The following is a 27496-nucleotide window of genomic DNA, read 5'->3' as shown; positions in this document are numbered from 1 at the left end:
GTCTTAAAAGTAGATCTAATGCCAGGAATCTGAAAGGGATCTTTTATTTTGTTTCTTTGTTTATGAATGATTAAAATTGCACCGCATCAACAAGGATGTTCAAAGTTTACAAAAATGGAAGTTCACTATGTAACAATTTGATCATTTTACATCTTAGTATTAGAATGCACTTAAGACTTTATATTAAATTGTAAGTACACACATATTAATTTCCCCCATGTGATGCATTAATGAAAACAAGTGAAATCTAGCTTATTGAAGTTCATAAGTAGTCCTTAGTCATGATAAGATTCTAAATTAAAGACAGTATTATAATTTACATAAATCAGTAACTAAGCCTTCTCATAAAGCTTTCTAAATCCCAATATTGCTTTTGTTTGGGGCGGGGAGGGGGGGGGGGAAACAGGTGATTTCCCACTTTTTAAAGTGGTATATTTTTAATGTACTGTGCTAGAAATACTCAGAATTTGTGGAATACTTTTCTGTTTTATTAATATGGTTATATTTCTGCCTTTAATAAAAATATCTTTTGAAGTTTAAAACAATATAGAATATGATATATATGCATATTTGTGGAAAAATTGCTTCTGAATGTGTGATGAATTTCTGATAGGCCAGGTTTAAACAAAATGTCAGAAGTGTGTTTCCTCCCCAGTTCTCATAAAGTTTAAAATTCATTGAATGCACATTCTACATATTTATTTACATGCATCTACCAATCCAAGCCAAATATGTATTCATTAAACATATTTGCTTTGTTGGTGAAGAAGTTGAAAAAACCCAGCAAATACCTTGATATTGATTGTGGCTTTTATCATTTTATGGCTTTTATATAGTTTTAATATTGCTTTTTCATTTTGATGATTTATGATGTTTTTATATGGTTGATGAAGTTCCTTTTGCAGCATAAACAAAACTGCTAGGTAAGAGCCATAAATAAAGATTGATCAAGCAAGGTACTACCACTAGTTTTGTTACATAAAAGCTATTTTGTAAAATACCCAAAATGTGTATGTAATTAATTTAACAGTTGGGGGCAAAACAGATATGTCGCTTTGGTTTATGTCTGTAATAAAACAGTATGTGATGTAAAATTGACAATCTTCCTTTCTCTCTCCCCCTTCCCAACTTTCCAACCGTTCTTTAAAGCCCTTCATTCCTTTGAAGGAATTGGAACAGTTTAACTACGATATACAAAAATTGCTTGAACCACTGGAGGCTGAAATTCAGCAGGGGGTGAATCTGAAAGAGGAAGACTTCAATAAAGATATGGTAAATTGGTTGTGATGGGAGTATGAGTAAAATGGAAATGGAAATGGAATAAGTGCTGGAGTAAAAATTAGAAACCTCTACGTTTGCATTTGACTCTTTAGACAGGTTAAACACACTGTCGTTCTGTTTAGCTGCTATAAAATTTTACTGCAGCGTTTACTGTTTGTAGCATTGTCATCATAATGTTCTAGTAATATATACAATGTTAACTTTCATAGAATAATACTTGTTTATTCCTTCGGAATAATTTTCTGAAACGGACAGAAGTGTATGTCCAGCACCAAGTTTTAGATATGCTGGATCAATCTACAAATCTTTCATTTAACCTGATGCTGACTAAAGCAGAGGTAGGAAAAGACCATTTGTGGATGATGTCAGCTATTCATTTTATACTTTTTATATCCCTTTCTAATTTCAGTATTTGAAATCCCTCTACCCTCTGCTGTCTTTTTTGAGTTTAAGGTCTTCTGTTTGCAGGGCGGTTGGTTTTTCTTGTTCATATGTGAAACACCATGTATATTCATGGTGTATAAAGGATGATGATGATAATAATGATTAGTAATAGCACAATATATTTTTTCAAGATTCAACAGGCTAAGCAGTCTTGCTTTATGTGTAGATATATATATTTGGAGAGAATTTTGATTACATTAATTCTTTTTCTTTTCATTAAAAAAAAATCAGAGTGAAGATAATGAGGGTACTGTAAAAGAACTGCTTCAACGAGGAAATGTGCTTCACCAAACAATCACAGATGAAAGAAAAAGAGAGGAAATAAAAAGTAAACAGCACCTGTTGCAGACTAAGCATAATGCTCTCAAGGTAGAGAACATAACTAATAAATGCACAAATTCTCTGATCTTTTTTATATATGTTGGTATTGGGCAGGGATGGAGAGTTCAGCAGTCTCTCAACAGCTGATGTTCTTTAGCATCTACCCTAGCATCTTGCCCCCTCCACATAGATATGGTCTTCCACAATGGTTTTCTAGTTGTTGTTTAAGAAATCAATGCAGTCTGCTCTATGATTATGAAAGAGGATTTGTCGGCAGCCATTGCTATTTGACATTCCTGGTTGCAGATAGCTATTTTTCATTTTATGCCTAGGAATAGAGAAAAACCTTCAATTCATTTTAAACATACCTTTTTGATAGGTTCCCATGCAGGACTGTTAGAATTTCTACAACTTTTCAGTGTTTTTTTCAGTGCATTCTTCTGACAAATTAAAATGCCTTTGATTAAGAAAACTGTATATGTAATTCAGATTTTGTGCTTTGGTATTATGCAAAGCTGTTTTATGCAAAGCCTTTAATGATAGTAAAATTTTATTTAGATTGATCAGATTCTTACTGACAATCTTTACAAGGGGCATGGTTATTTATCTTATTTTTCATTTTTGTGACTCACTGAACGCATTCAGCCTTGACGTATAACACTAAGACTATTGAGTAGTTAAGCAAATTTGTACCTTGTAGACTGAAAATTGAATTATAGGGAAAGATTAAGAGGGAAGGGCGGATCCCCAATAATGCATAATTTAATTTAACTATAATATTTATAAAACACAATCAATTAGAATAGTTTAAAACTTATTGAAAGATGTATATACATTGTTCAGAAATTAACATAGCCTACTTAGAGAAATCAGTAAATAAGAAAATATTTAGCCTTTACTTGTAGTACAATCATGGTTCATATATTTGCATAACTATTTATATACCACCACCACCCCGTGTACATATTGGCCACCATTTATATGCCTTGTTCACAAGTTGCAAAAAATCACTGTTTGTCTTAAACCATGTTTTAATTGTGAATGCGCTTCCTCTCCGGATTCCCCCCACCCCCACACATAGCTTCTTCCCCTCCCCCCCCCCACAGTGGCAGTTTATTTCCATTTTAGCACTCATGGTTTGAAACAAACCAATTATAGTCTAGATCTAATGAACAGTAGCAGACGGAAAGGCAGTGGCGTAGCGTGGGTTGTCAGCACCCGGGGCAAGGCAAGTAATTTGCGCCCCCTACCCCGTGGATTTGCGCCCCCTAACACGTGGATTTGCGCCCCCTAACCCTACCCCCAGATGTTGCGCCCGGTGCGGCCGGCCCCCCCCTGCACCCCCCACGCTACGCCACTGCGGAAAGGCGTGGTGGCAGTGCTTACCTCCAAGCACAGAGCCAATATGGTGCTCCTCCTGGTGTGTTTGTTCAGTGTTGGCGTCCGCCCTGGTGTGTTCCTAGGCCTTGGAGGGCTAAGCCAGCTGGGGGCCCCTGCAAGGGACCAGCTGCTCTTTTGTTTGACAATTGTTAACAATAACAATAAATTTATTATTTATACCCCACCCATCTGGCTGGGCAGCTCCCAACAGATTCAAAACAGAATAATACATCAAACATTAAAAACTTCCCTAAACAGGGCTGCCTTCGGGTGTCTTCTAAAAGCCAGATAGTTGTTTATTTCCTTGACATCTGATGGGAGGGCGTTCCACAGGGCGGGCACCACCACCAAGAAGGCCCTCTGCCTGGCTCTTTATTCTAAGAAGAGTTTTGCATACAAGCTCTGCACGGGCCTGCATTCACTCCTGTCTTGCTCCCCCCACTCTCCCTCCTGATTAGCAGATACAACTCCACCGTTGGGAGGTCGTGTAAGGGCTGTCACCATACTCCATCATCTGCTACTGATCACAAACGCAAGCCAGGATCAAAGCATAAGGACCAAGACATTGACACCAGTTTTCCAACCTAATTTATCAGTTTCATTGATTCAAGAGCTCTCAGTCACACAACCCATTCATACATGCTCTGCAGAGTTATAGTTAGGTAAAGGTAGTTTCTTTGTCTAATGAGATGGCCAGTCAGGTAGCACTGAGGTATGGATGCAGCAGGCTGACAGAAGACTGCTCTTTGCGTGCTGCAGAGGTTTTCATCCCAAACTGTGTCTTGGATAAAACATGAAATAATATTATGGCTTGCTTGAATGGGCAGGGGGAGAAGCTGACAGAACCTGTGTGGCTGCTGAAGGTAAAATCACAATTAAACCGTAGTTTAAGACAAACTGTGGCTTATTTCAACATGCAAACTAGGCCAAGTATGAGCTTGTTTTTGCAGTTCTAATAATGTCTGCATTGTGAACAGGATCTGAGGTCTCAAAGAAGGAAAAAAGCTTTGGAGATTTCTCCTCAATGGTATCAGTATAAGAGGCAGGCTGATGATCTAATGAGCTGGCTGGATGACATTGAGAAAAAAATAGCAAGTTTACCAGACCCCCAAGATGAACAGAAGCTAAAGGTAATGCCATTTTAGAAGCAGTGTTACATATTATTTTATAATTATAATTATTATTATTTTATATATATATATATGTTCATATATGTGTCACTCTGTATGTAAATGTAATAAGATGTAGAGATATAGTAGTTCAATACTTAATATTATTATTTAAATGATTTAAGTAATTCTTGTTGAATTGCATATTCCTATCCTTGTGTCCTTGCAAATGTTACATTAAATAGATTTTAGAAACTTATAGGAAATAATACTTTACTTGTGTATATCAAGTGTACTCTGTTTAGAAACTTCCATTGCTTTATAGAAAAAAATAATTGATTCTGTATCTTTATTCCAGATGAGCAAATGACTTATCGGTATATGGATGAACTCTTTTTTCATGTTAGCACATTCATTTTCATCAGAACATAAACATATTTCATTGTCAAAATTCTAAAGATTTACTTATTTGTTGTCAAAGAATTGCCTCGTTTATTTTGCATCGTCTTCTTTTGCTTCATTCTCCGTTGAGTTCTTTGCTTCTTCTCCGTTGAGAAAAACAATTAAAAACTCTAACCATGCAACTGACAATCACTATGGGTATTTAATATGTGGTTTCTGTACATTACAGCTATCTTTCCAATTACCTGTCAGACTGTGCTAGGGAGTATTAGACAGTTAATATATGGGCCCACATTACTATCCAGAATACACATGTCACTTAAATATTTAAAATCAATGACCCAATACTCACCTTTGTTTTTTTCTGTCTAATTGTAAACAAAAATAAATAAAAATAAGTGTACTTTTTTGTTTGTAACAATAAAGTTGGGAAAGATTCTACCGAAGTATTTTGCTAATTCTTAGGAGTTTATTATCTAGTTAGCTAATTGTCCTGGGCCCTGTATTGATTTTGCTCAATAGGAAATTGATCGAGAATTGGAGAAGAAGAAGGAAGAGCTGAATGCGGTACAGAGACAAGCTGATCGCTTGTCTAAGGATGGGGCTGCAAAAGCAGTGGAACCAACCCTGATACAGCTCAGCAAGCGCTGGCGAGATATTGAGAGCAAATTTGCTCAATTTCGAAGACTCAACTATGCACAAATTGTGAGTTGTTCCTGGCAAACATGTATGTTTGCAAATACTGCTACTAACAGAACCCTACTAACAATGAGAGTACCCACTGCTATGCCAACTTGCCTAAAACAAAGTCTCTGGTCAGCAAATGTGGGCCACCTTATTTTGCCATACAATATAAGCCTCGTGGTACACGATTTGCCTGGATAATGCCCTAAAATTTTAAAAAAACCACAAGCAAGCAAGTATAAACAGCAGAGATTCCTTAGTATTCAACAGAAGTATATCTTAATTTTTGTTGCCTCATATTTTCCATAACATTACCGGTTTAAACCTGTCGGCGTGCCATACATTTATTTTGTTCAATAAACATGCGTGACTCAGAAATATGTATTTTCAACCTATCATCCCATGCAAAAACTAATTAGCTTTTATTTCCTCATGATGTACAATCTACACACCTAAGAACAGATTGGAGAATTTTTATTTCTACTTCTTATACATAACATAGTCTCTTTTCAGCTTAATAGGACAATACATAATTTTTCTCAGTTTTTCACTGAACAATTCAAATGTTCTTTTTAATAACTTCTGGAGGAGGGAGAATGCTTCTTTCACCTATCCAGCAGACCTCTGCCATTGGGAAATATGTCTTATCTGAAATTGTACTTTCAAGTAAAGGATGCAATCAGGTTTGCTGAGTTAAGCTTTTAGGTATTGAAAGAACTGTAGTTCTGGTTTGTATATATGTATTACAAGAACAGCATTTCCTATTTTAAAAAAAAACCCTGATGAGAGCAACATGTTATGTTCAGTGCATGAGAATTGTATTACATGCACCATTTCACTTAATCTCTGGATCAATGTTTCATTTGTAAAACTAGTGAATAGACATTACCTACCTCACAGGGATGTTGTGAGGACGTATTAATGTATATATGGCACTATGGAAATTTCTTATGCTTTTGTGAAATCAGAAGCTAACTTTGGTTACAGAAAATATTTTCATAAAGTTTACACAAGTGATCTCATAAATACAATCATATATTGAATATAGATGCCTTTCATTATCATGGAAATTGCCCCCACTTGCTTAGCAGAGGGTGTTTTTTTACAGTGTATTTAAAGGTAAAGGGACCCCTGACCATTAGGTCCAGTCGTGACCGACTCTGGGGTTGCGGCGCTCATCTCGCTTTATTAGCTGAGGGAGCTGGCGTACAGCTTCCGGGTCATGTGGCCAGCATGACTAAGCCACTTCTAGTGAACCAGAGCAGCGCACGGAAACACCGTTTACCTTCCCGCTGGAGCGATACATATTTATCTACTTGCACTTTGACGTGCTTTCGAACTGCTAGGTTGGCAGGAGCAGGGACTGAGCAACGGGAGCTCACCCCATCGCGGGGATTCGAACCGCCAACCTTCTGATCAGCAAGTCCTAGGCTCTGTGGTTTAACCCACAGCGCCACCCACATCCCCACTAAATACAGTGTATTTAGTGCACAGTAATTACAGCTGCAGTAAAATTGGGGGGCTTAAAAAACAACAACACACAGTTGCTGTTAATCTGCTTCAGTTACATCAATTCAGTGTTTGCTGTACAGGATTTTGGAAAGAGACTACAGCCTCAGTTTTCTGCCCTTACGTTTGTGGAGTATATTCCTCAGGTTTTCCATTTCTTGGTGAAACTTTTATTCATTAACCTGACTAAGAAGCCAACAAATCTTCAGTGAAGTAGTTTTTTACTGTTTAGAGATGTATGTATAATGTGGTCAACCATGTATAGAAAGGATTGTGCAGAAAAACTGAAAAGAAATTCACATTCCAGTATTTGGTGTTCTGCTTAGGAGAATTGTTCTTAGAACAAAATGTAGAAATCAAGTAATTCTACAACTGGGGAAACAATTTTGCTGCATTCCAGGCAAAGCAGTGCGTATAGGAGGAAGATTTTGTATTGTGCCCAAAGATTCTTCCATTAGGAAAAGATACCTTTGAATCCAATCCTTTCCCTATGCAAATTATACAGACTGCCCTAGCTATGCTTGGTGGTGAGATCGAAGTTCCATCTAGTTGCCAGTCTGCTGTTCTAGGGAAGTCTTTTTTTTTTTTTAAGGGCAATATGGTGATAGCATTGCCTGTTTGTCCATAGCCTCTGGTATTTAGAAATACACTGCATTACTTTGCAGCATAAATAAAGCTCTTGTTTGCAGCCATGGTGTTTGGCTTGTCCTCACACACTTTTAAAGATCAAGGGCTCAACCTCAGCACATTCTATTTCACATAATCCATCATTCTTCTACTCAATCAAGGCGAGTCCAAAAGCAAACAACCTCATAAACTGGAAGTGTTTTGTACTAGGATGTGCTTTTAAAAGAGCATACCAACATTCAAATGAATCCCAAACTGGCTTACAAACAGTAAATAACAATAGTATGATAAAATAGATAATATGATAGAATATGATAGAATAACATAATAGAATGTCACAAAAACGGCATAACTCATATAGAACAATTAACAAATCAGTAAAACAATTACAATCTATAAAGCTTTTAACAAAGCAACAAAAAATAAGCTAAACATCACAATTAAAGCAAAAGTCATATATGATTAACAAATCAATACAGCATTTATAATTTACATAAAGTTATAACAGTTCATAATAAACAATATTAACAGCATTAACAAAATAGTAAACAAAAAGTAAACAAAGCACTGTTAGTTTCTAACACACACACACTCCACACTCCCACAACTCATGATCTCTCTCTATTCAGCTCATTAAAATACACATACACATAGTGCTTCTGAAGATTCCTCAGGTTGGAGGTGGGGCAGGACAGGTGAAACCAATCACCCCATAATGACAAACAGAGCCTCTCTTCTCACAGTTCTTCCTCTGGAAACCGCTCTCTTATAAAGGCTCTAGGGCTGGAGGTGGTATAAGGCAAGTGGCCTTATATTTAATCATCTAAACATGTTCTAAGGTATTATAAAAGTGAATGTTGAAAAATACTGCACATTAAGGTAAGTCTACAGACTTTTTTTGATCATGTTCAACTGCAAGTAGTTCATAGCTGAATTAGTTTTAAGTCTGCTCTGGTTTTATCATTCCTTTAAAAATAAAAGGCTAATACACTATTTTTATAAGAGCACCTCCTGGGAATTGTTCTGCAAACGTATCACCATAGTACTCTTGCTTATCTGTTAGAAACCAGAAAGGATAATTTAACCAACCTATCCACTTTCAGCACAAGTTCACTAAGATATTATTGCTGGCAAAAGCATGTCAAGGACACATATTTAGCCATTTTTTTGATAGAAAAAAATGAAATATGTGCACAGTATTTACATACTTATATAACAAGCAACCAGATCTTCACACTCGGTTTCTATAGACACAGGTGTGCAGAGAATATAAGGAAAATGAGCAGTCAAGCAGGAACATTTGAGTAATCAAGTCACCTCTGTTGGAAACCGTGCCATACAATTTATCTCTCCTCTTTCAAATTTGATATGTTATTAAGCCACAAGAAAGAATTGGATGAAATCTGTTCCCTCCCAGCCGTTCCATTTAGATCTGAATACTTTGCATCACTCTGCCAAATGGAGGGTTTTAATTGTTTGGTGGTAGGTCTGCAGTGTGTTCATACTTGCAAAGTGGTGTTATATGGCAGTCAGGGTTATGATAACACACTGAATTTAAATGTGTAGCTTTTCTACATCTGACTGAATATCTAAGCTGTTAAGGCTATGTATCCCCCCACTCCCAAATGCAATATTGTCTATTAATTCAGCACAAGATCACAATGGTTATTTTCCTGCTCCAATGTTTTAATTTTTTACAATTGAGTATGTTATTTGGGCAAAGTGCCATGCAATTTTCACATTTCCTCTCAATATAATACAGCTTTCAGAATTGCTTTTAGCAACTGAATACAGTGCAGTTGGCTTAACAAAGATGCACTGGTGAATAGAAAGGATGAACAATTAACAGAAAGGGCTTCTCAGGGAGCTTAAAAAAAGGATTGTCACTTATTGTTTAGATGTCTATTAAAGTTAGTGACTCTTTCAAAGTTAACAAGAGACTCACACGCCTTGCATAAATTGAATAACAAGACAAATAAGGTTCCTGTAATTTTTTAGCAACAATGAGCCCCTATAGCCTACCTACCTTGTTATATTATCTCCTTGAGTGCAGTATTGCAGCTGTAGTGGTGAGCAACTATAACGTATTTATAGAAGGTTGTTTGGTTTCTTCATCGTCTTTTAGTTTCACTGATGGCAACAGAGTTACACAATATCTTGTCTCCACTCTTCTGTTGCTGAAAGTGTGATTTCATTGCATTTCATAAAGGGCTTTTAATGTAATACAATGAAAGCACTTTTGCTTATGTTGGGTGCCAGTTAGCTACCAGGCTAAATGCAAGGTTCTGGTTCTGGTGTATTAAGCTATATACAGCTTGGGATGAAGATATCTCAAAGATCGTCTCACCCCTTATTTTTATCCAGTCAATCACAGTGCTCTGAGGTGAGAGCTTCTGACAGATATCATCTTATCAGGAGGTCTATTCTCCAGCTCAGCTGGCTAGAGCGTGGTGCTGATAATGCCAAGGTTGCAGGTTCAACCCCCATGTGGGACAGCTGTATAGTCCTGGACTAGATGATCCTCATTCTTCCAGATCTGCAATTATATGATTCTGCACATTACAGTGGTGCCCTGCAAGACGAATGCCTTGCAAGACGGAAAACCCGCTAGACGAAAGGGTTTTCCATTTTGGAGGTGCTTCGCAAAACGAATTTCCTATGGGCTTGCTTCGCAAGACGAAAATGTCTTGCGAGTTCCTGCGGGGTTTTTTCCCCCTCCCCCCCTTTTCCCCAAGCCACTAAGCTGCTTATCAGCTGATCCGCTAAGCCGCTAATAGCGCTAATCCGCTAAGCCGCTAATGGGCTTGCTTCACAAGACGGAAAAAACCGCAAGACGAAGAGACTCGCGGAACGGATTCTTTTCGTCTTGCGAGGCACCACTGTATAGGAATCAGGCCTTTAGTGTTGTGGCACCAGCCCTTTGGAATGCCTTCCCCTTAAATATCAGACAGGAGCCATCTCAGTTGCCTTTTTTGTGCCTTCATGAGATATTCTTCTTTCAGCAAGCCTTTTATGTTGAAATCTTTCCCAGTCTGCATCTGTGTTGGAATTGCTTTTAAGATGCTTTCATTGTTTTATCACTTGTTGCTTGTCACCCTGGGCTTCTTTGGAAGGAAAGTCAGGATATAGATTTAATAAATAAATAAAGGTTCTTTTGTACACATACTGGGCACTGGAGATGGGCCTATTTCAAGTCCATGCCATTTTCACCTCTTTTCTCACTTAAAAGTCTATCCCATCCCATCCACATTAATATGTTAAAAATAAATAATCTATACAAACTATCACATTCAGATATTCATTCAAAAGAATGTTTCCCCCTCAAACTGCACATTTCTCATTGTACTTTTGATACATTTTTAAAACCAATAATTACACTGGAATATTTTGGAAATATGGTGGATGAGCAAATACGATGTGTGAAATATGGGGGATAAGTGAATTTCAATCTGAACATTAGTTCTGGAGGTACAGATCAAATCAATTCACAGTGTAATTCTCTGAGATCAAATTCTTCAAGTATTCTTACTGGAAATGGCTTCCTTTTATCAAAAAGAGTAATAGGATTTGAAGGGCATTCCACATAAGATCTATCACACAGTGATTTATAATTAGCTGAAGCCATTTAAAGCAGATTCAGTGTTATAAGTTAAGAATGACTACTCTGAATATTTGCTATGCTACTGCTTCTACTAATACTAAATTAAAACAATAAAGCTAAGCATTAGAAATGAGTATTTTCTTTTGCTTCTTATAGTAAAAAATAATAATACAATGATAGAATACCTTTAACAGCTGCATATGCATTTGCAAATGCTAGCAATAATTGTTACATGTTTCTAAGAGAAATAGTGTAAGTCTGAGTGAAAATAATTTTATTGCATACAACCTAAATGTCGTTCAAATATCTGCTTCACAGAAAGCTATATACACTTACCTATCAAACCTGCCTCATATAGGATATTAAAATATGGCATGACTATCAGGATCTGCTGTGTGGTGGGCTAGAACTGCAGTCCAAATGGTCATGGAATACACCCTGTGGAGAGGAATTCTGCATTTCAATCAGCTACTGAAGGTCACAAGCAGGCTGCCTGGAGTAAACTTGTAATTTATATATCAACTTAGCTAGCATGGGACATGTCGGGGAGTGGGGGAATATCATGGGGTTTTTTTGTTTACTCCAATTGCAAATATTGTGCTACGAAGCACAAGAAAATAAAATGAAAATTGACTTTTGTCATAGAATGTTTCATGGAAAGCTTGACGTTTACATCTTCCTACCCTATATATTGGGTGCAACAGACCAGTATTTAAATACCATTAAATACGGTGCTTTCTCCACCTCCAAATATTCTTTTACTTTAAAAAAAACACACCAAGATTTAGATGGGGAGGGGGGATAAACTCTGAAAAATCTCCTCTGAAAAAATTGATGTTTAAACAAATGCTTATGTTTCATTAAAAGTAAATGGAGATAAGCAAAATAACATGTTGCTGCAAAAAGGCAGATTTAAAAAAGTAATATATGAGAGAGAGAGAAAGAGAGAGTGTATTGACTATGGGGGAAGGGCAGAGTTCTTACTGTGGAACACTAATGCAGTGGTACCTTGGATTAAGTACTTAATTCGTTCCGGAGGTCCGTTCTTAACCTGAAACTGTTATTAACCTGAAGCACCACTTTAGCTAACGGGGCCTCCTGCTGCTGCTGCTGCTGCTGCGCCGCCAGAGCACGATTTCTGTTCTCATCCTGAAGCAAAGTTTTTAACCTGAAGCATTATTTCTGGGTTAGCGGAGTCTGTAACCTGAAGCGTATGTAACCTGAGGTACCACTGTAGTCTTTACGAATCCTTGACATGCACCTTTCTAGGATGATGCAGATACATTTCAATGTTCTGATGCTTAAAACTGCATTACAAGTATCAGACAAAACAGCTTTGCAAATATTGGCTACAGCCTGTGGTTAGTGTGGAGGCAGCTTAAACACAAGTCCTTATTTGGGCAACATGGTGTGGCCTCGCCAGAAAAAGAACAAAGGAGCAAAGCAGTTACAATTTCCTCTTCAGGAGGTTGAATTCCCACACAGTCATGGTAAGCCATAGTTCGGCTTATAAGTCATGCAAACCAGGTCACTCTGTTGTATTTATTTCATAATTGTATAATGTTGTGTGTTACTGTTTGAAAGCAATATCTTGCTAATTTACATATAATGCCTGGAAAGTCCTCCTCTTGTACAATCTAATACAGAGTGAGTACTGAGGAAATAAGATGAATGCAAGGATAAAACTGGTTTTCTAAATAAAATATGTTTTTCTATGTAATTGGAAATCAACTAATGTATCATATACAGGGCAACTTCTAGATTTACCGCTATGTTCATATAGTTACAAAGCCCTCGTTTGAGTGGGGGGGGGGAATCTATTTTGAAGGCAGATCCAGAGAGACCTATATATACCTCAAATCACCTTTATGTTTTTCATAAAATTAATGCAAAATTTATATACATCCAATATGGAGCAAACCTTAGCTGTTCTGGAGACTGAGAATTTGTCTTCGTTCAAGTGGGACAATCTCATAGTTCACTCTGGCATAGCAAGCAGTGCGTGAAAAAGGCATTTATATCAAGCCTAAGTAAATATTGTAAATTCCCTGGAGAAGAATTTCTCTTTTGGTGTTAAGAAATCCAGTATTTATTTAGTTTTTCATGCTGCTCCATACTACCTGGAATTAACACTTATTGTTTTAAGAATTTCAGGTACTATAGTTCTGGATGTATAGTTGACATGTTTTAGAGCCTTAAGGAAATATTCCTAAATTTGTGAAACTCTTCCTCAGATGTTGTCTGGCTCTCTTATACTTTTGAGGCCAACTCTTATTTTGCTTCTCACAATACTGAGATGAAAGTAAACTATTACTTCTCCACAACCATCTTTGCATTTTCAGAATTAAGTTTGACCTTCCTTAATCTTTTCATAGGCCTCTCAATATTACTTTGAGATAATAAATCAGTTTTAAAAGGCAAACTGAATATCAGCATCTGTGAAACAAGTATAAAAATTCTGCAGCTCGGGGCATCCCAAAAGTTAACAGGATTGTATCAATTGCTGCCATTCTACTTGTACAACAGAATTCCACTTGTACAATGGAAACACCTGCCCTTATCCCCTTCAGTCTCCTGCACACCCTGAAAATCTGCTCCAGAACATTGGAGGATGATTGAAAAGAGGAGAGGAGAGGAAAGTTCTGTTGTGTGAGTGGAATGCTGCTCATATAGCATTGGATACAATCACATATACATAATAATACTATGCTATAGCGTCCTGCATTTTCTCAGAGCCAGTTCCTTTGTTACACATATATGGAAAAGAGAAGCACTTCTGCAGGTAGCTGGGCATGTGGATACCCCCTCTCGTGAGACCTGTGAGCTCTGATGGTTACCTGGTGCTCTTAGATCTCACAGGTAAGACTGTTCAGTCGTACTTTATATAATACAGTCTAAAAGTAGGAAGTAACCCAAGTAATTTGTGCTTCTTCTTTCTTCAGTTATATGCCATTTTTGAGCTGGCGCTATGTAGTTTTTGATACAGGGAAAACAAGGAGATATAGACAGAACTGTGTCTTACAAGATATGTTGATGTAAGCTTGCAGTTAGTAATGTACAAAACAGCAGTGGTTAAAAAACCAAGTGCTATTAGTGTTAAATGAGGGCAGTCAAAAAGATTATGCATATTCGAAATTATATTATCTCTCCTAATCTATGATGAGAGAATACAGTATGCTTTGTACAATTTTAAACAATAAATATTAACTGATATTTTCACTTTTCGAAGTGGCTCGGTTATAGTAGTTTCAGATGTAACATTTTGAAAATATTTCCATCTGGATGTAAAAAGCAAAAGTAGTTGTGTTGGTGCATAAGAAAAATCCCCACCATCCATACTTGGGCAATACCTTTACTAGGACTAACCAAAATGTCCTTAAATCAGGGTAAGCTTGACATTTTTGGTTGATCCTAATAAAGGTATTGCCCAACTATGAATTTTGGGCTATATTGATTAGTACTTAATATCCCTGAGATTTATCTCAGCACTGTGCAAAGTCTGCTATTTAGGACCTTTCACATTTACTGAGTTTTATAATAAATTCAGAAGAGAGTTTAGTTGATCAGAAAGATGTAATTAAACTTGCACAATGCACCCCTATATAGCTTTTATACTGAAAATACTATTCCAATATGTTAGCATCTTGATGCAGACTGTGATTTGCAAAGCTTAAAATACTGGGAATCTGCCTTGCATGGCACATTCATCCAATTTAAGATGCCATGATTTAAGCAACTTCTGGAACGAGCATATGCTTATTTGGCTATCTGAATCTTCTTGCTTCCCTAGAAAGAGTTATGTGGGGTCTACCTTGGGATTTTGTAGAATAGTTGCCCTAAGGCTATTGTACTTATTTCAACAACTTAAAGTCGAGCTTGTTCTCTTAGACAATGGTTTATCTATAGGGCAATTTTTGCCCTTTGTTCACCAGCCTTTTTAACATGCATTATTTTCCCATTGCATCCTTACAGTACCAGCTCAAGACATTTTGTTGCCTGACTCAATTCAAATTTGGTCTTGGCTAAATCCAGTACCTTACTTTACAATTCAGACAATAATTTCTGTCTCTAACTCCTGCACTCATTGCACAGCCTAAATTTGACTTCATTGGCAGAACCAGCATCCCTACCCAGTTTTAGTGTTACCGATGACCCAGATTCTTGAATAATAATAAATTGTATATGCTCCTAAAATCACTTTGAAGTTTCTGATTTACATTCAGGAGATGAAGGACTTCAGAGGAGTGTACAATGGAGTGGTGTTCTCTGTGTTGTGATGGTGGGATGTGTGTGAGAGTCATGTATATGAGCTGATAATTGGGAGTGGAGTAGAGCATCCTTACACATCTGCTAGCCCAGTGTTTCCAAAGTCAGTAGGGACACAAGTATCAACCAGTTCTCAAATGGTAAAATGAGAGTGCTAGGATTCACTACGAGAAACTATGCATCTGATGTTCATGGGGAATGGACTGTTACAGCATTATAACAAGAGGTACATAGGAAAACTGCCATCTAATGCATGATAAGAGACCCAATCCAATTTCTACATCCTGGCACTAGTTACTAAAACAGATTATGTTGCCTAACAAATGGCAACAGACCTGGTTGGAACTATGCACTCTCATGATTCCCCATCACTCCCTACTTTCCTGGTTTATACTGTCGTCTACTGTACACACCTAAAGGACCAAACAGAAACGGTGTAAGATTATACGAAATAGTGGCACAAGCTCATGGCTTAGCTGACCTTACCCTTGCCAACTGTTGTAGTTTTTCGTGTGTCCCCCACCTTATTATTTCCCTTTCCCTTTTTGCACTTTGACATGATGTTTGTAGCTGGCACTGTATTGTTATCAAAATCTGAAGAAAAATTATTGAAACATCAACAATGGGGTAAAGAGAGATGTGTGAACCAGTCTTTAATGTGTGGTCGTGTGTAAAATTCAGTCCGTAATTAAAATTTAGCAAAAATTCAAAAGAATCTTAATAGTTAACACAAGTTAATTTTTGAATTCCAGATGAAAATCTTGAAATATAAACTCAGATTTTGGAACTAGAACTAATCATTGTGCTGAAAAACTTGGCACATCTACGTAGCACTTTCAGGAGAGCTTTCCATGTTAGGATTTCCCATCTAGCTTGTATGTTCTTTATTTATAGATTTATATGACTATGCTGCTAGGAAAAGTCTGCAGAAGCCCCATACGCACCTACTCCTCTCACCTTTCATGGTCTCAGAACCATAGTCATTAATGTCCCATAGTTAGCCATCATAGTTAGCCAGATTTACATTTTTGGAGAAGTAAGATAAAAATGCCCTACTATATGAAGCATTAAATATCACAATCAAATGAATTAGCAGGACATGTTTATTATGGTTGTATAATTTGAGGTGGGGTGCTACAAAATGATACACTGTTTATATATTACTATTTTTTAAGTGCAGTAACCATTTTTTGAAACTAAAGGAAAAATTCTGTTGTATATCTATACCAGCAAACAGTTCGTGAGGAGACAACTGTTGTGATGACTGAAGGTATGACTGTGGAAACCTCTTATGTGCCTTCTGCATACCTGGCAGAAATCCTTCGGCTTCTACAAGCTTTGTCTGACGTGGAAGACCTCCTTAATTCTCCCAGTCTGCAGGGGAAGGACTGTGAGGATCTTGTCAGGCAAGAAGAGTGCCTCATGGTAAGACTCAAACAATTTGAATAATTTGAATAATAATTTGAAGGTAATGTGCCATTGCACAGTGATATAGTTCACAAAAGCTTATACCATAAGGTGCCAGAAGACTCTGTTGCTTCTCCTTTGGTCAGTTTTTTCCTTTAATTTTCTCTCTTGGCATTAAAAAAAACACCAAAAACCAATTTCCTAAACGAGGTTGCTGTCCTAACTCCACTTACCTGAGAGTTAACCCCATTAAAAGGGCTTAGTCCCAGGTAAATGGGGTTAGGAAATACAGTATATAACGCAACAGGTCTGCTAGTGCAAGGGACTCCCATATGAGCAACAGAACTTACTCTCCTGTCCCCATCATTTTCCTATGCCCTTAACATCAGCTTTGGAGGGTTGGCAGACCACCGTAGGAGATTTTGGGGCACACGGGAAGAGGACAGCAAACCTCACTAGTTCAGCATGAGATACACACTGAGTTAAAAAATGAAATATAAACGAAAACTAGAAAGAGGGCAAATGTACAGAAACAACTACGTAAAGCAGTGACAGCAAAACATCTTTAGGCACTTTTTAAGGGTTTTTTTGTTAGTAATAAAAAAGAACATATATAAATGTCAGTGTAACAGTAGTGTATATATCCATAAAGAAATGATAAGCAATACAGTACAAAGTTATTTGGTATTAATTAAATCAGTCCATAACCATTTTATGTTTATGTTGCTCCTAATATATTGTTCTATATTTTCTTGAATCTTACGCCCAGATTACTTTTTAAAGTGTATCATGACATTGTTGTTGCTATTCTTCACTAAAAAAACAATTACTCTTGCTGATGTGGTTAGATTATGCAAAAATTAGATACTATATAAATTACTGTTATTTGGTTCTTTACTGTTATGTGTTTTCCATGTTGTCAACTGTATTGGTCAGAGAATCAAAGGCCCAGCAAAAGGATTAGTAGCAGATGAATGGATCCCCATTAGTAGTCTTTAATGTCACACATTTGTGCATCTTAGTATGATTTATTCCCATAACTAATCACTTGTTATTCCACATGTATTTGATATTATTGTAGCTGACACCAACTTTAATGATACTGATTAACATGGTTACAAGTAACTATTGCTGTAGGTTTAATTTAACTGAACTATTAAAATGTCAAGAGATGGTAGTTGTGGGCACAGTTCCATCTTCCTCTGAAATAAATCTATCACAGTAGCCAAATAGATCTTACAGATTCATATGCTTTCGTAAGGGATATAGTTTTGATCTGAGCTTCATAATGAATGAATATTTATTTCCTGGTAAAATTATTCATCATTGTCATTATCCTGGAATAAAAATAGAAACATGGCACATAAATTGTATAGCTGCTGGTTGGAGAAGGTTTAAAATTAAATTGTGGTTGATTTTTTACCCCATGTGGATTCACATGAATCAAATTTCAAGACAGTAGTAGGTAGAAGTATGTTTTAAAGTCTTTCGTTAACTGTTTTTTGATAGCATGTTTAATCAATACCCTTTTATTGGAAACTGAAACTGGTCCTGAGTTAAATAGTCTCATCAATAGCCATCAGTTGCAGCCAAGGTTATGGAATCAGCTTAGAGACCCTGGTTTCCATAGAACCCAATGCATGGCCCTATGAGGACTAAGTTTTAGGTTGTCTGCAAATGGGATTTTGCTGATCAACCACTGAATCTGCAGTTCTGTTGTTCACAGTAGTGGAAGGTGACAGAGGCAGACTGATCAGACCCAATGTCATCATGTAGCCAACTGGGGATCCTGAAAATTCTGGAGTCCCACCCTCTCTCTGCTCTCAGAATGCCCTGACTTGGGACTTTCCTCTGGAATGAATACCGCCAGTAAGCTACCTGCCTTCCCACACATTTGGTGGCCGGCAAAAGGCTTACTGAGTCTAAAGAGATGGGCAAAGGGACGTCTCCACCTAATATCTCCTGCACTGTGTAAGGGGTTTTTGGATTGTTCTGCTTGTTAAGTAAGAACATAAACCAAGTGGGCAAAAATAATGGGGGTAGCCTTTCCATCCATATAAATATACACAGTATATTGCTATGGTATATATCAGAGGTGGCTTTAGGGGAGTGTGACTGGTTTGGTCACACTGGATAACTGTGATGAAGAATGGAAGGCGAGAGACAGGGGTGTTGAATTTGGGCTTTGTGCAGGCTGCTGATGAAATTTGAGACCCCTTGGTCTGCCACTCTGTGTGTGTGTGTGTGAGAGAGAGAGAGAGAGAGAGAGAGGGAGAGATCCAGAATCTTCTTCCTGAAAGAACCAGCCATCAGTCTTCATGTTCCCCTGTAGTGTAGTGTTAACATTGTGCTCTTCCTATGATTTGCTCATTGTTTTCCTGTGCATTATATCCTCATAACAACACTGTGACATATGTTAGACTGAAAAATAGTGAGTTGCATGCAAAAGGTACGTTCCTCTGACAGTGAATGGCCTAAGTGATCATTCAGTAAGTTTCATCAGTGAATAGTGAACCTAGGCTACTCAATTCTAGTAGAACATTTCTAGGCTGGTGGTTTACTCAATCATTGATAAATCAGGCCAGGAATACGTTAATAAATGTTGTTTTCTATAAGGATTATTTCTGACAGCACATAGCATTTGTAGGTGAATAGAAATCTCCACTAAAATGTCAATTCCAGATAATTATAACCCTTTGTCTCTGCCTTGGCTGTGATTTTTGTCCTTATCCCCAAAGATTATATATGTAAATCCACCAGTTCTCCTTAGGAATCCTCACCATTTCTGTTTATGCTAGATATTCATTAATCACTCTAAACCTTTCATTCTCCCAGCAAGAATGCATACATAATCCTCTTTAAATGTGCTGGATTTATGAAAGTTGTAGCAAATATTATGATTCATAGTTCTAGTACATTTTTAAGACTGCGATTAAGTAGTGGATCTTTTTCTCTCATTCATGAATGGTACAAGCTGTGCTTCTCTCATTTATGATATCAATATAAAAACTGAAATATGATTACAGATTTGGTATTCATTCCAGAACAATGCCTCATCCTGTAGATATTTTGTTTTCTAAAAATATATTTGCATTTTTGTAAAAGAAATGCACATCTGGATTCTATCAAATAAGCCTAGGAAAGAACTGAGGAACTCAATTTTAGAAAGGAAGTCTAAATGGTAAAGTTTAAAATAGCCCTTCCCCGTAGCTGAGCAAAACCCAATTAACCACAACCCATAGAACCAATGTGAAGGAATACACTTTCCAACCTGATTTGGATGCTTGGCACACAAATTTCTGAAAAGTCAAATTACTAGAGAATATTGTTCTTAACTGTCAGAGAGAGGCAGATTTTAGAAAACAAAAATAAATGGCCATCAAAATTCCTTTGATTTGATTTCACTTTCAAGAGCAATGAAATTGATACAGTTCCCAAGCGCTATTGCCACTTCATCTGCTAATGGGCTTCTCTAAGCCTTTCTTTCTTCATTCTTAAAATGAAATCAGAGTGCACTTTTCCTAGCCAGTTTGCAAACACACTGATGGCATCTAAAGCAGCTTAAACATATTTCTGCTCTGCAAATACATGCCTGCCTGAGGAGAGCCAGTGCCCGCAGTGCCAGTGGCCGGCCACTGATGGTGGGAGCTGAGAAGGGCACCCAGCAGAACTGGTGCCAGGATGGGGGCACGGATAGTGGCAGGGAGAAGGTGCCTCCTGCCCCATTGGTCAATCAAAGGCTGCCTTCCCTTGCTCCGGCAGTAGCCCGGAGCAAGAAAAGGCCAATCTATCTATTTATTTTGCGGTGACCTGAGTAAATATGGTTGCACACGAGTACGGGATGCATAAGGGGTGCCTTTCCTCACACATGCATTCTCTCTCTCTCTGACACACACTCTCACACAGAACGTTAAACAAGCCATTTCTCCTTTGCCTCTTATATTGGACCTTTCCACTAAACCTCTCCACCAAAACTCCCCTCGCTTTTCTTTTACTCCCCAAGTCCATTAATTCCCTCACACACACTCCAGGGCTATAACTCCCTCACACTACATCCCTAGTATCTTCTTTGAATTACTACTCACAGCTTCACCTCTCATACAATCTCAGGCCTATATTCATTGTTCAATCAAAAGCTAGGACTATTATATGTCTGCTACATATTTTAGACAAAAGCTTGCTGCTTCTTTTCAATTGTATCTGATATTCTCTTTTCATCTTTTGTGTTGCGTAACATGGCATTGCAGAAAATTAAAGACAGCCTAGGGAGATACTCAGGACAGATTGAAGTTATTCGCAATAAGAAGACTGCAGTTTTAAAAAGTGCCACACCTGGAGAAGCTGGAAGGATACAGGAAAAGCTGACACAGCTTACTTACCAGTGGGAAAAAGTTAACAAGATGTATCAGGACCGACAAACGTAAGTAACTTATTTACAGTAGTTCATTATCTTAACAAGCCTCATTAGTATTTGGCTTACATTGTGTAGTGGCACCTTTGAATATTCTCTGTGGAAAATATTTTGCTGATTTCAGATTGAATCTGTCTTAATACGTGGATGGTCTTGGTATTTCTCTATGGATAATGTATTCATACAATCATTTGACTAAAACTAGATTAATGCACCTCACTGTTTGTATTATTGCAACCAAGCTAATATAGCTATCTTCCTTAATAAAGAGGCTATTGTTTTTCTTACTTTTTGGGATGATAGAATAATAAGAAAAAAAGGAGTGGGTTTGGAAAAGTAGTTCGGGTCTAGCTGTCACTCTTAAGACATAGCAGTTTCTTTTGTGATAGAAGCCACTGTGTACCTGTAATTATTTAATTATAAATGGTTCTTTTGGAAGCACTCTATAAAATATGCACAGATTGTTGCAATCATAGTGAATTTTGGTGGAAGGAGTTGGGTGAAAAGAAGGCTGTATCTTTATTGAGATTAATCATGACTGCAAATAGTTTGGCGATGTATCATGAGGAACTTGAGAACGGTATTGAGGAAGTCCAGTGATAACCCAGGGCCAACTGCAAGGTAAAACATTGAGGCAGAAGAAAGCAGAGGCCAGTGCAGTTTGGCCATTGTTGCCTTTAAGCCACCATTGCTTTCTAATTATAAGACTGGGAAGTGCACCAAACCTCAAGGTTTCTTCATGAAGCCCTGCCTAGTTTAGTGGATTATAGAAGTCTCTTCCCAGTCTAAGTCTAAGTAAGACTGGAGTACCTGGCTGCTGTAAAGGCATCAGTTGAAACATGAGAAGTACAGATGCCTGAATACAAATATCCTGCTAGTGTGCTTGCACCATGCGGACCTTGCAACCACCTTGCCCTTTCCCTTCTCCCTCCTGGTAAGCTACAGCAACACTGGTGACATGAGGTCAATTAAGAACTGCTGCCCTGGCCTAGTAACTGCTCTGTCCGTATATATGATGTGTGAATGGAGCTATTAATGTTGGCTTCTTTGTACTAAATGTGGTCCATGATATCATGGTACTCATGTCATGTGACACAGTATTTTCTATAGCAGACAAGATAATGCATTGATGAGAATCTAAAGTAGCCCTATAATGTGAATACTATTAATTAAAATGTGGGTGGTGGATTTAATTATTGTCTTCTAATTATTGTTATACTGATAGTAAACACAATAAAAAGGGACACTTAAATTCAATTGCCATTATTCAAAGGCAAAATTCTATAGCAGCAGCAGGGGCTATATTGTTTCAATATAGGAGTGGTTTTTCAGAAGTTTAGTGTTTGCATTTTGTTGTATGAAACTTTGATGTGCTTTTGGCAAGCAAGGGTAGTAATCAGTGTAGAATATAATAATAAGAGTATATTGTTTCACCATTGAACAACAAATACTTAACACATCTAAGAACTTTATATCAGATGTGTTAAAATGAACTGCAAATTATATTCCACACTTTAGATGTGCATAGAAGTGTATTTTATTAAAATGCAATCTGTATCTAGCTCTTGTTGTGGTTCATTCTTTGATATTTCTTTCCCCCTGCTTTCTCCCAGTGTGATACATTAAACAGCTAACCTTGTATTGGCTTCCTTTAGCTCGTTTAGGCTGTAATCCTATAAAAACTTGCCTGAAAGTAAGTCTCATTGAGTTTTCTTCTGACTAGACATGCATAGGAATGCATGAAATGACTGCAGGACTGAGCTGAGAAGATAATTTGGAACTGGGAAAAATATGCCATTAATCCCCTATATGTCATTGCTGTTTGGCCATCTCTTCTAAAGCGCAACTTAGAGACAGATGTATGATCTGGGAAGGTTTCCAGGTTCTCTCTTTGTGTGTGTTTCCCCCTTTTTAAATTAGACAACTTGGCATTGTCTGCATTATGCAGGATTCTTCTGTTTGTCTCTGTGCCATCTGTGGCAGTGAAAATGAGTTATATTTGCCTCACATGGTGAGGTGCTCACCAAGAGAATAACAATGTTTTCTCAAAGCTTAGCCTCAGACACATTTTTGCTCTCTGCTAAACAAAAAGGAATTCTGTGATTTATATTATTATCATCACCATCATCACCACCACCACCATCATCATCCCTCTTGCTAGATTCCTCTGGCAGTCTGCAAGGGGGGGGGAGCAAATCTAGGAAGTAGGGCTTTTGGCTCAGCCTTATTTATTGAATATATATTATTTAAGCACTCTTGCCCAGATAACACAAAAACTGTAAACCCTGATTTACCCCTTCCCAAAAATACCCTCCCCAAAATACCTCCAGGACTGATTTTGTTGATCTAGTAATTACTCTAGCATATCATATGGTGATCTAGCATATCATATGGATGTGTTGCCGCTGTCATATGCTGACAGCTTCTAGCAGCCACAGATAAGAGTTTAGTGCAGGGTGGGGACCAGAGATGGTATGAGGTATGAGCCACTCGCGGAGGAAGGGGATGTGGTGGATGCGGTTCGCACCAGGTGTCATCCCTGAGGGGGGGGTGACATTGCCGTCCCGTCCCCTGGGATGCTTGCCCTGCCCCCGGGTGCATAGCATGTGCGCTGCTCTGGGTGCCAGAGCAGCTAGCTCCGCCTCTGGTATGAGCAGAGCCAGTCTTGCCACTAGGCACAGAGAGGCCACTGTGTCAGGTTGCAGAAGTCCTCAAGGTGGCACCTCTGTGGGCTCCCAGTCTAGCTCGCCACCTCTGTCACTAGTGGAGAAGTGGAGCCAGCATCAGTGCCAATTTGGGGTAAGATCTCACCTCAAATTGCATAAGATCTTGCACTATTTTGATCTCATCCCAAGTTGGTGTTGATGGCAGTGGTTCTTCTCTGCCAGCAGTGGATGCAGCAGATTGCACAGGGCAGGAGGTGGCGGTGGCAGAGTAGGCAGTGCAGGTGGCAGCAGCAGCGGCAGGGCAGCACTCAGGTAGTGAAACAAGACATGCCACCCCTGGGTATGAGGCAGAGATTCTGTGCTCATTTTTTAAAATTGAAAATGCATTAAATTATGTGGCAATGTTCCACGTAAAGATTCTTCATAATGGAGCACAAGAATATTAATGTATGTATGGGCTCTTGCCATCAGCACTTGAAAGGGTCTTACCAAGATGCAAAGCAAAAATGCAGTTTATTTCTTAGCTGACTGTTAACAAAGTAAGTACCAGAAGACACTGAAGCATAAAATGTTAAATTGCATGAACTTTCATTTTGTTTTCTGGTTTAATCCTTTTCTCGCCATAGTGTCACTTTTGCTGTCACTGTTTTACTGGGCTGTTCTGGAACGTGGCTGGGTCCCTGAAGCCATCTGTGTTTTTCTGAGAATCATCTGAGCTGCACAGAAATGCTTGGGAAAACGGAGATTAAGGCAGACAATATGGCCTCTAGCACTTCGCTTCTAGTTATAAGAAGTGGAAGTATCATTACAATTCTGCCCTTGAGACATGGATCAAGAACCTTGCCAACATGCATTTTTGATGCTTAAACTTCAGGATTGGTTTTAGAAACGGTGGCGCTCTCCTCCCCTGTGCTTTCAGATTCAATTTTTGTGTTAGTCACTTTAGTGTACATATATATTTTTGAATTTCAGTACAATATCTTGTGTTAAAATGTTTTTCAAAGGAGTAAGGAATTATTAAGCATATAGGTGATTCCATTCTAGTGAGCAAATACAATAACATCAAAATGTCAATGAGTGAGTGAGACCCTTTTATTTGCTTCTGCTTTTCCTGTCAAAAAAGCATTGCTGTTTCTCTGTAATGGTCTGACTATTATTTCATAAATTATGCGAGTAAACAATGTTTTCAACATGTAGGCCAATTAGTTTGTTTCTGGCAATTGCCACCATCCGATTCTACCAAAATAAACAGGTTATTTGACAAACCATCATTTTGTTAAATAAAACAAATGCAATCTAAAGAATACTGTTGGTTTTATGCTACAGATTATTGCATTTTCAGTGCACAGCAAGGCTGGCGTAATGAGGTCAGAGTGGGCACCATAATTCACCAAAGGGAAATACTTATCTTATATTTTGTGGTCAAATAGCAGCAAAATGTGATTAACAATTAGAATTGTCAACAAAATTCATTATTCCCTTGTTTGGAATACAACCTTTAGTACAAATTTCCAATCTGATGCAAGAATTAGAAGCCTATATTGCTAATACTTCTCTGCTTCGTTTTGTAATCTAGATGGAAAAGAATTTTCAGCTGTATTCTACCTCATAATAACTCACTCATTTCCAGTGCCTCTCCATACCTGGCTATTGTAGGTGCAGCTACTGCAGGAAGTAGGCTTCTCTTTCCCCCTCCCTGGGTGCATATGGATCACTACTACAGCAGCAACCCATGTGTTGGTGCCTTTGAAAATGCATGGGCTCCTGCTGCCTTAGGAGTTAAATATTTTTCCAAGAGGGACAGGGAAGAAAAAAGGTATTACATAGGAAGTGGGACCAGTAACTTGAAGATGGGACTATCGGGTTAAGTTCTACTTCCATGTATTTGTTCTGCAGCTGGAGGGGAATGCATGGCAGGAGAGACCCACCTGTGCATTCTACAGACACTATCCTTGTGTTCAAAATCACCAATCCCAACACTAATCATTAAAGGGGTTGGCTCATCTCCATTGTCCTTCATTCCTTAGAGTTGCACCCTGATCTCAAACCTACTTTGATTATCTGTTTCCTTGTAAAACATAAATTAGCTCTCCCCTTCCAGGTGTCACCATCTTGTATCTGTTCTGTTGGCCATTGCTTTTACACAAGTTACTTCAATGACTAAATCTTCGTGTGAGTTGCTGAAGGCACTCCCTCATTACATTATTATTTTATTAATCATAATGTCAGAGAAAGATATGGAATCATTTGGCTTGATGTGAATAAGCTTTCTTTGCTATTTCTAAGTGCTTGTGGTCCAGGAACAACTACTATACGAAACAGCATCATGAGATTCTTTGAGAGTTGGTGGGCTGGTGCTCTTAACTGATGCACCAGCCATAACCTATGCCAATTCCCCAAAAGGCTTCTCCTTGCCAACAGACATCACAGTAATCTTAACTGGATTGAGGCTAAGCCATGTGGCTGATTTCCAGGCCCTTCTTAACCATGCCAAAAACGGAGAAAGCCTGGAAGCAGAAAAATCGGATAGTAAACAGGAAAAGATTCATTGATATGCAGTCAGATAGCAATCTTGCCCAAATCATTTATGCAGATACAAATCTGAGAATTTGTTTCTAATTGCAATGTTAGTGCTTGCTTCCACTAATTCATCTGTGACAGACTTTCCCCCTTTCTTTCTAAAAGACTTGGTGCAGGATATAATTTGTTGGACTGCCACACACCCAGCTTTCCTTATTTTCAGTGCTTTATGAATATTAAATAGTAGCAGTTATATGCCATGCTAGGCATATAATAGTTTAAGATGAAGGAATAGGAGTGTCATATGCTAATTATTGAACTTATTTGTTGTAACTGGTTTTGTTGTTTAGGGGACTAAGAATATTAGATCAGAAAATATATTTATAGGTTAGTCACTGGTGATTTGGATTTTTTTCTTTTCACTAGCACTATGTTTTCCTTATATTAATAGCTGCATGAGCTAATCAAATCCCATGTTTTGTCTTCTTCATACTGGTGCCTCAATAAGATGCATATTGTGTTTGACTCTTGCTTACTTGGAGAAACATTATTCAAAAGTTACCTGTTTTGTCCTTATCTAAAAATTTAAATGCCTTACAATTTTTTTTTTAATTGGTATATTTTGTTCAGTTGTTTGGAAACTTTACAACAAGGTTAGGCCCTTCAAGGATGGTGTAAATACAACTCTCAGCATCCATTATCATTGGCCATGCTGGTCATGAGGGCTAGACACCAGCAACATACAAAAGATTATCCAGGAAAAAACACAATCTTATACCGATGGAGCCTGTTCTAATTGTAATGTGGGTGGGTGGGTGCATTCAACTGTGATTAGGGTTGCCATACATCCAGGATTTCCTGCCATGCC

General features: G+C 38.0%; 1 protein-coding gene and 1 long non-coding RNA gene across 23 annotated transcripts in view; both read left to right on the top strand.

Annotated features, from left to right (window-relative positions):
- The window catches only part of DMD (dystrophin), a 1010042-nt gene that overhangs the window by 491025 nt on the left and 491521 nt on the right, over positions 1 to 27496 (top strand). For all 22 annotated transcript variants that reach the window (XM_083498284.1, XM_083498278.1, XM_083498289.1 and 19 more), the window contains 6 exons: positions 1150 to 1272; positions 1957 to 2094; positions 4404 to 4556; positions 5460 to 5642; positions 16855 to 17049; positions 21279 to 21451. In XM_083498284.1, coding sequence (XP_083354410.1) covers positions 1150 to 1272; positions 1957 to 2094; positions 4404 to 4556; positions 5460 to 5642; positions 16855 to 17049; positions 21279 to 21451 — 965 coding nt within the window. The remainder of the gene's footprint in view (positions 1 to 1149; positions 1273 to 1956; positions 2095 to 4403; positions 4557 to 5459; positions 5643 to 16854; positions 17050 to 21278; positions 21452 to 27496) is intronic.
- On the top strand, positions 6906 to 11981 carry LOC310704641. The gene is made up of 2 exons (XR_014524940.1): positions 6906 to 10324; positions 10645 to 11981. It is a non-coding gene; the product is annotated as an uncharacterized lncRNA (long non-coding RNA).

The sequence above is a fragment of the Podarcis liolepis genome (genome assembly GCF_965112155.1).
Source record: "Podarcis liolepis genome assembly, chromosome: 4".
NCBI lineage: Eukaryota > Metazoa > Chordata > Lepidosauria > Squamata > Lacertidae > Podarcis > Podarcis liolepis.
The sequence above is the reverse complement of the archived record's forward strand: the minus strand, read 5'-3'. Positions and strand labels throughout refer to the sequence as shown.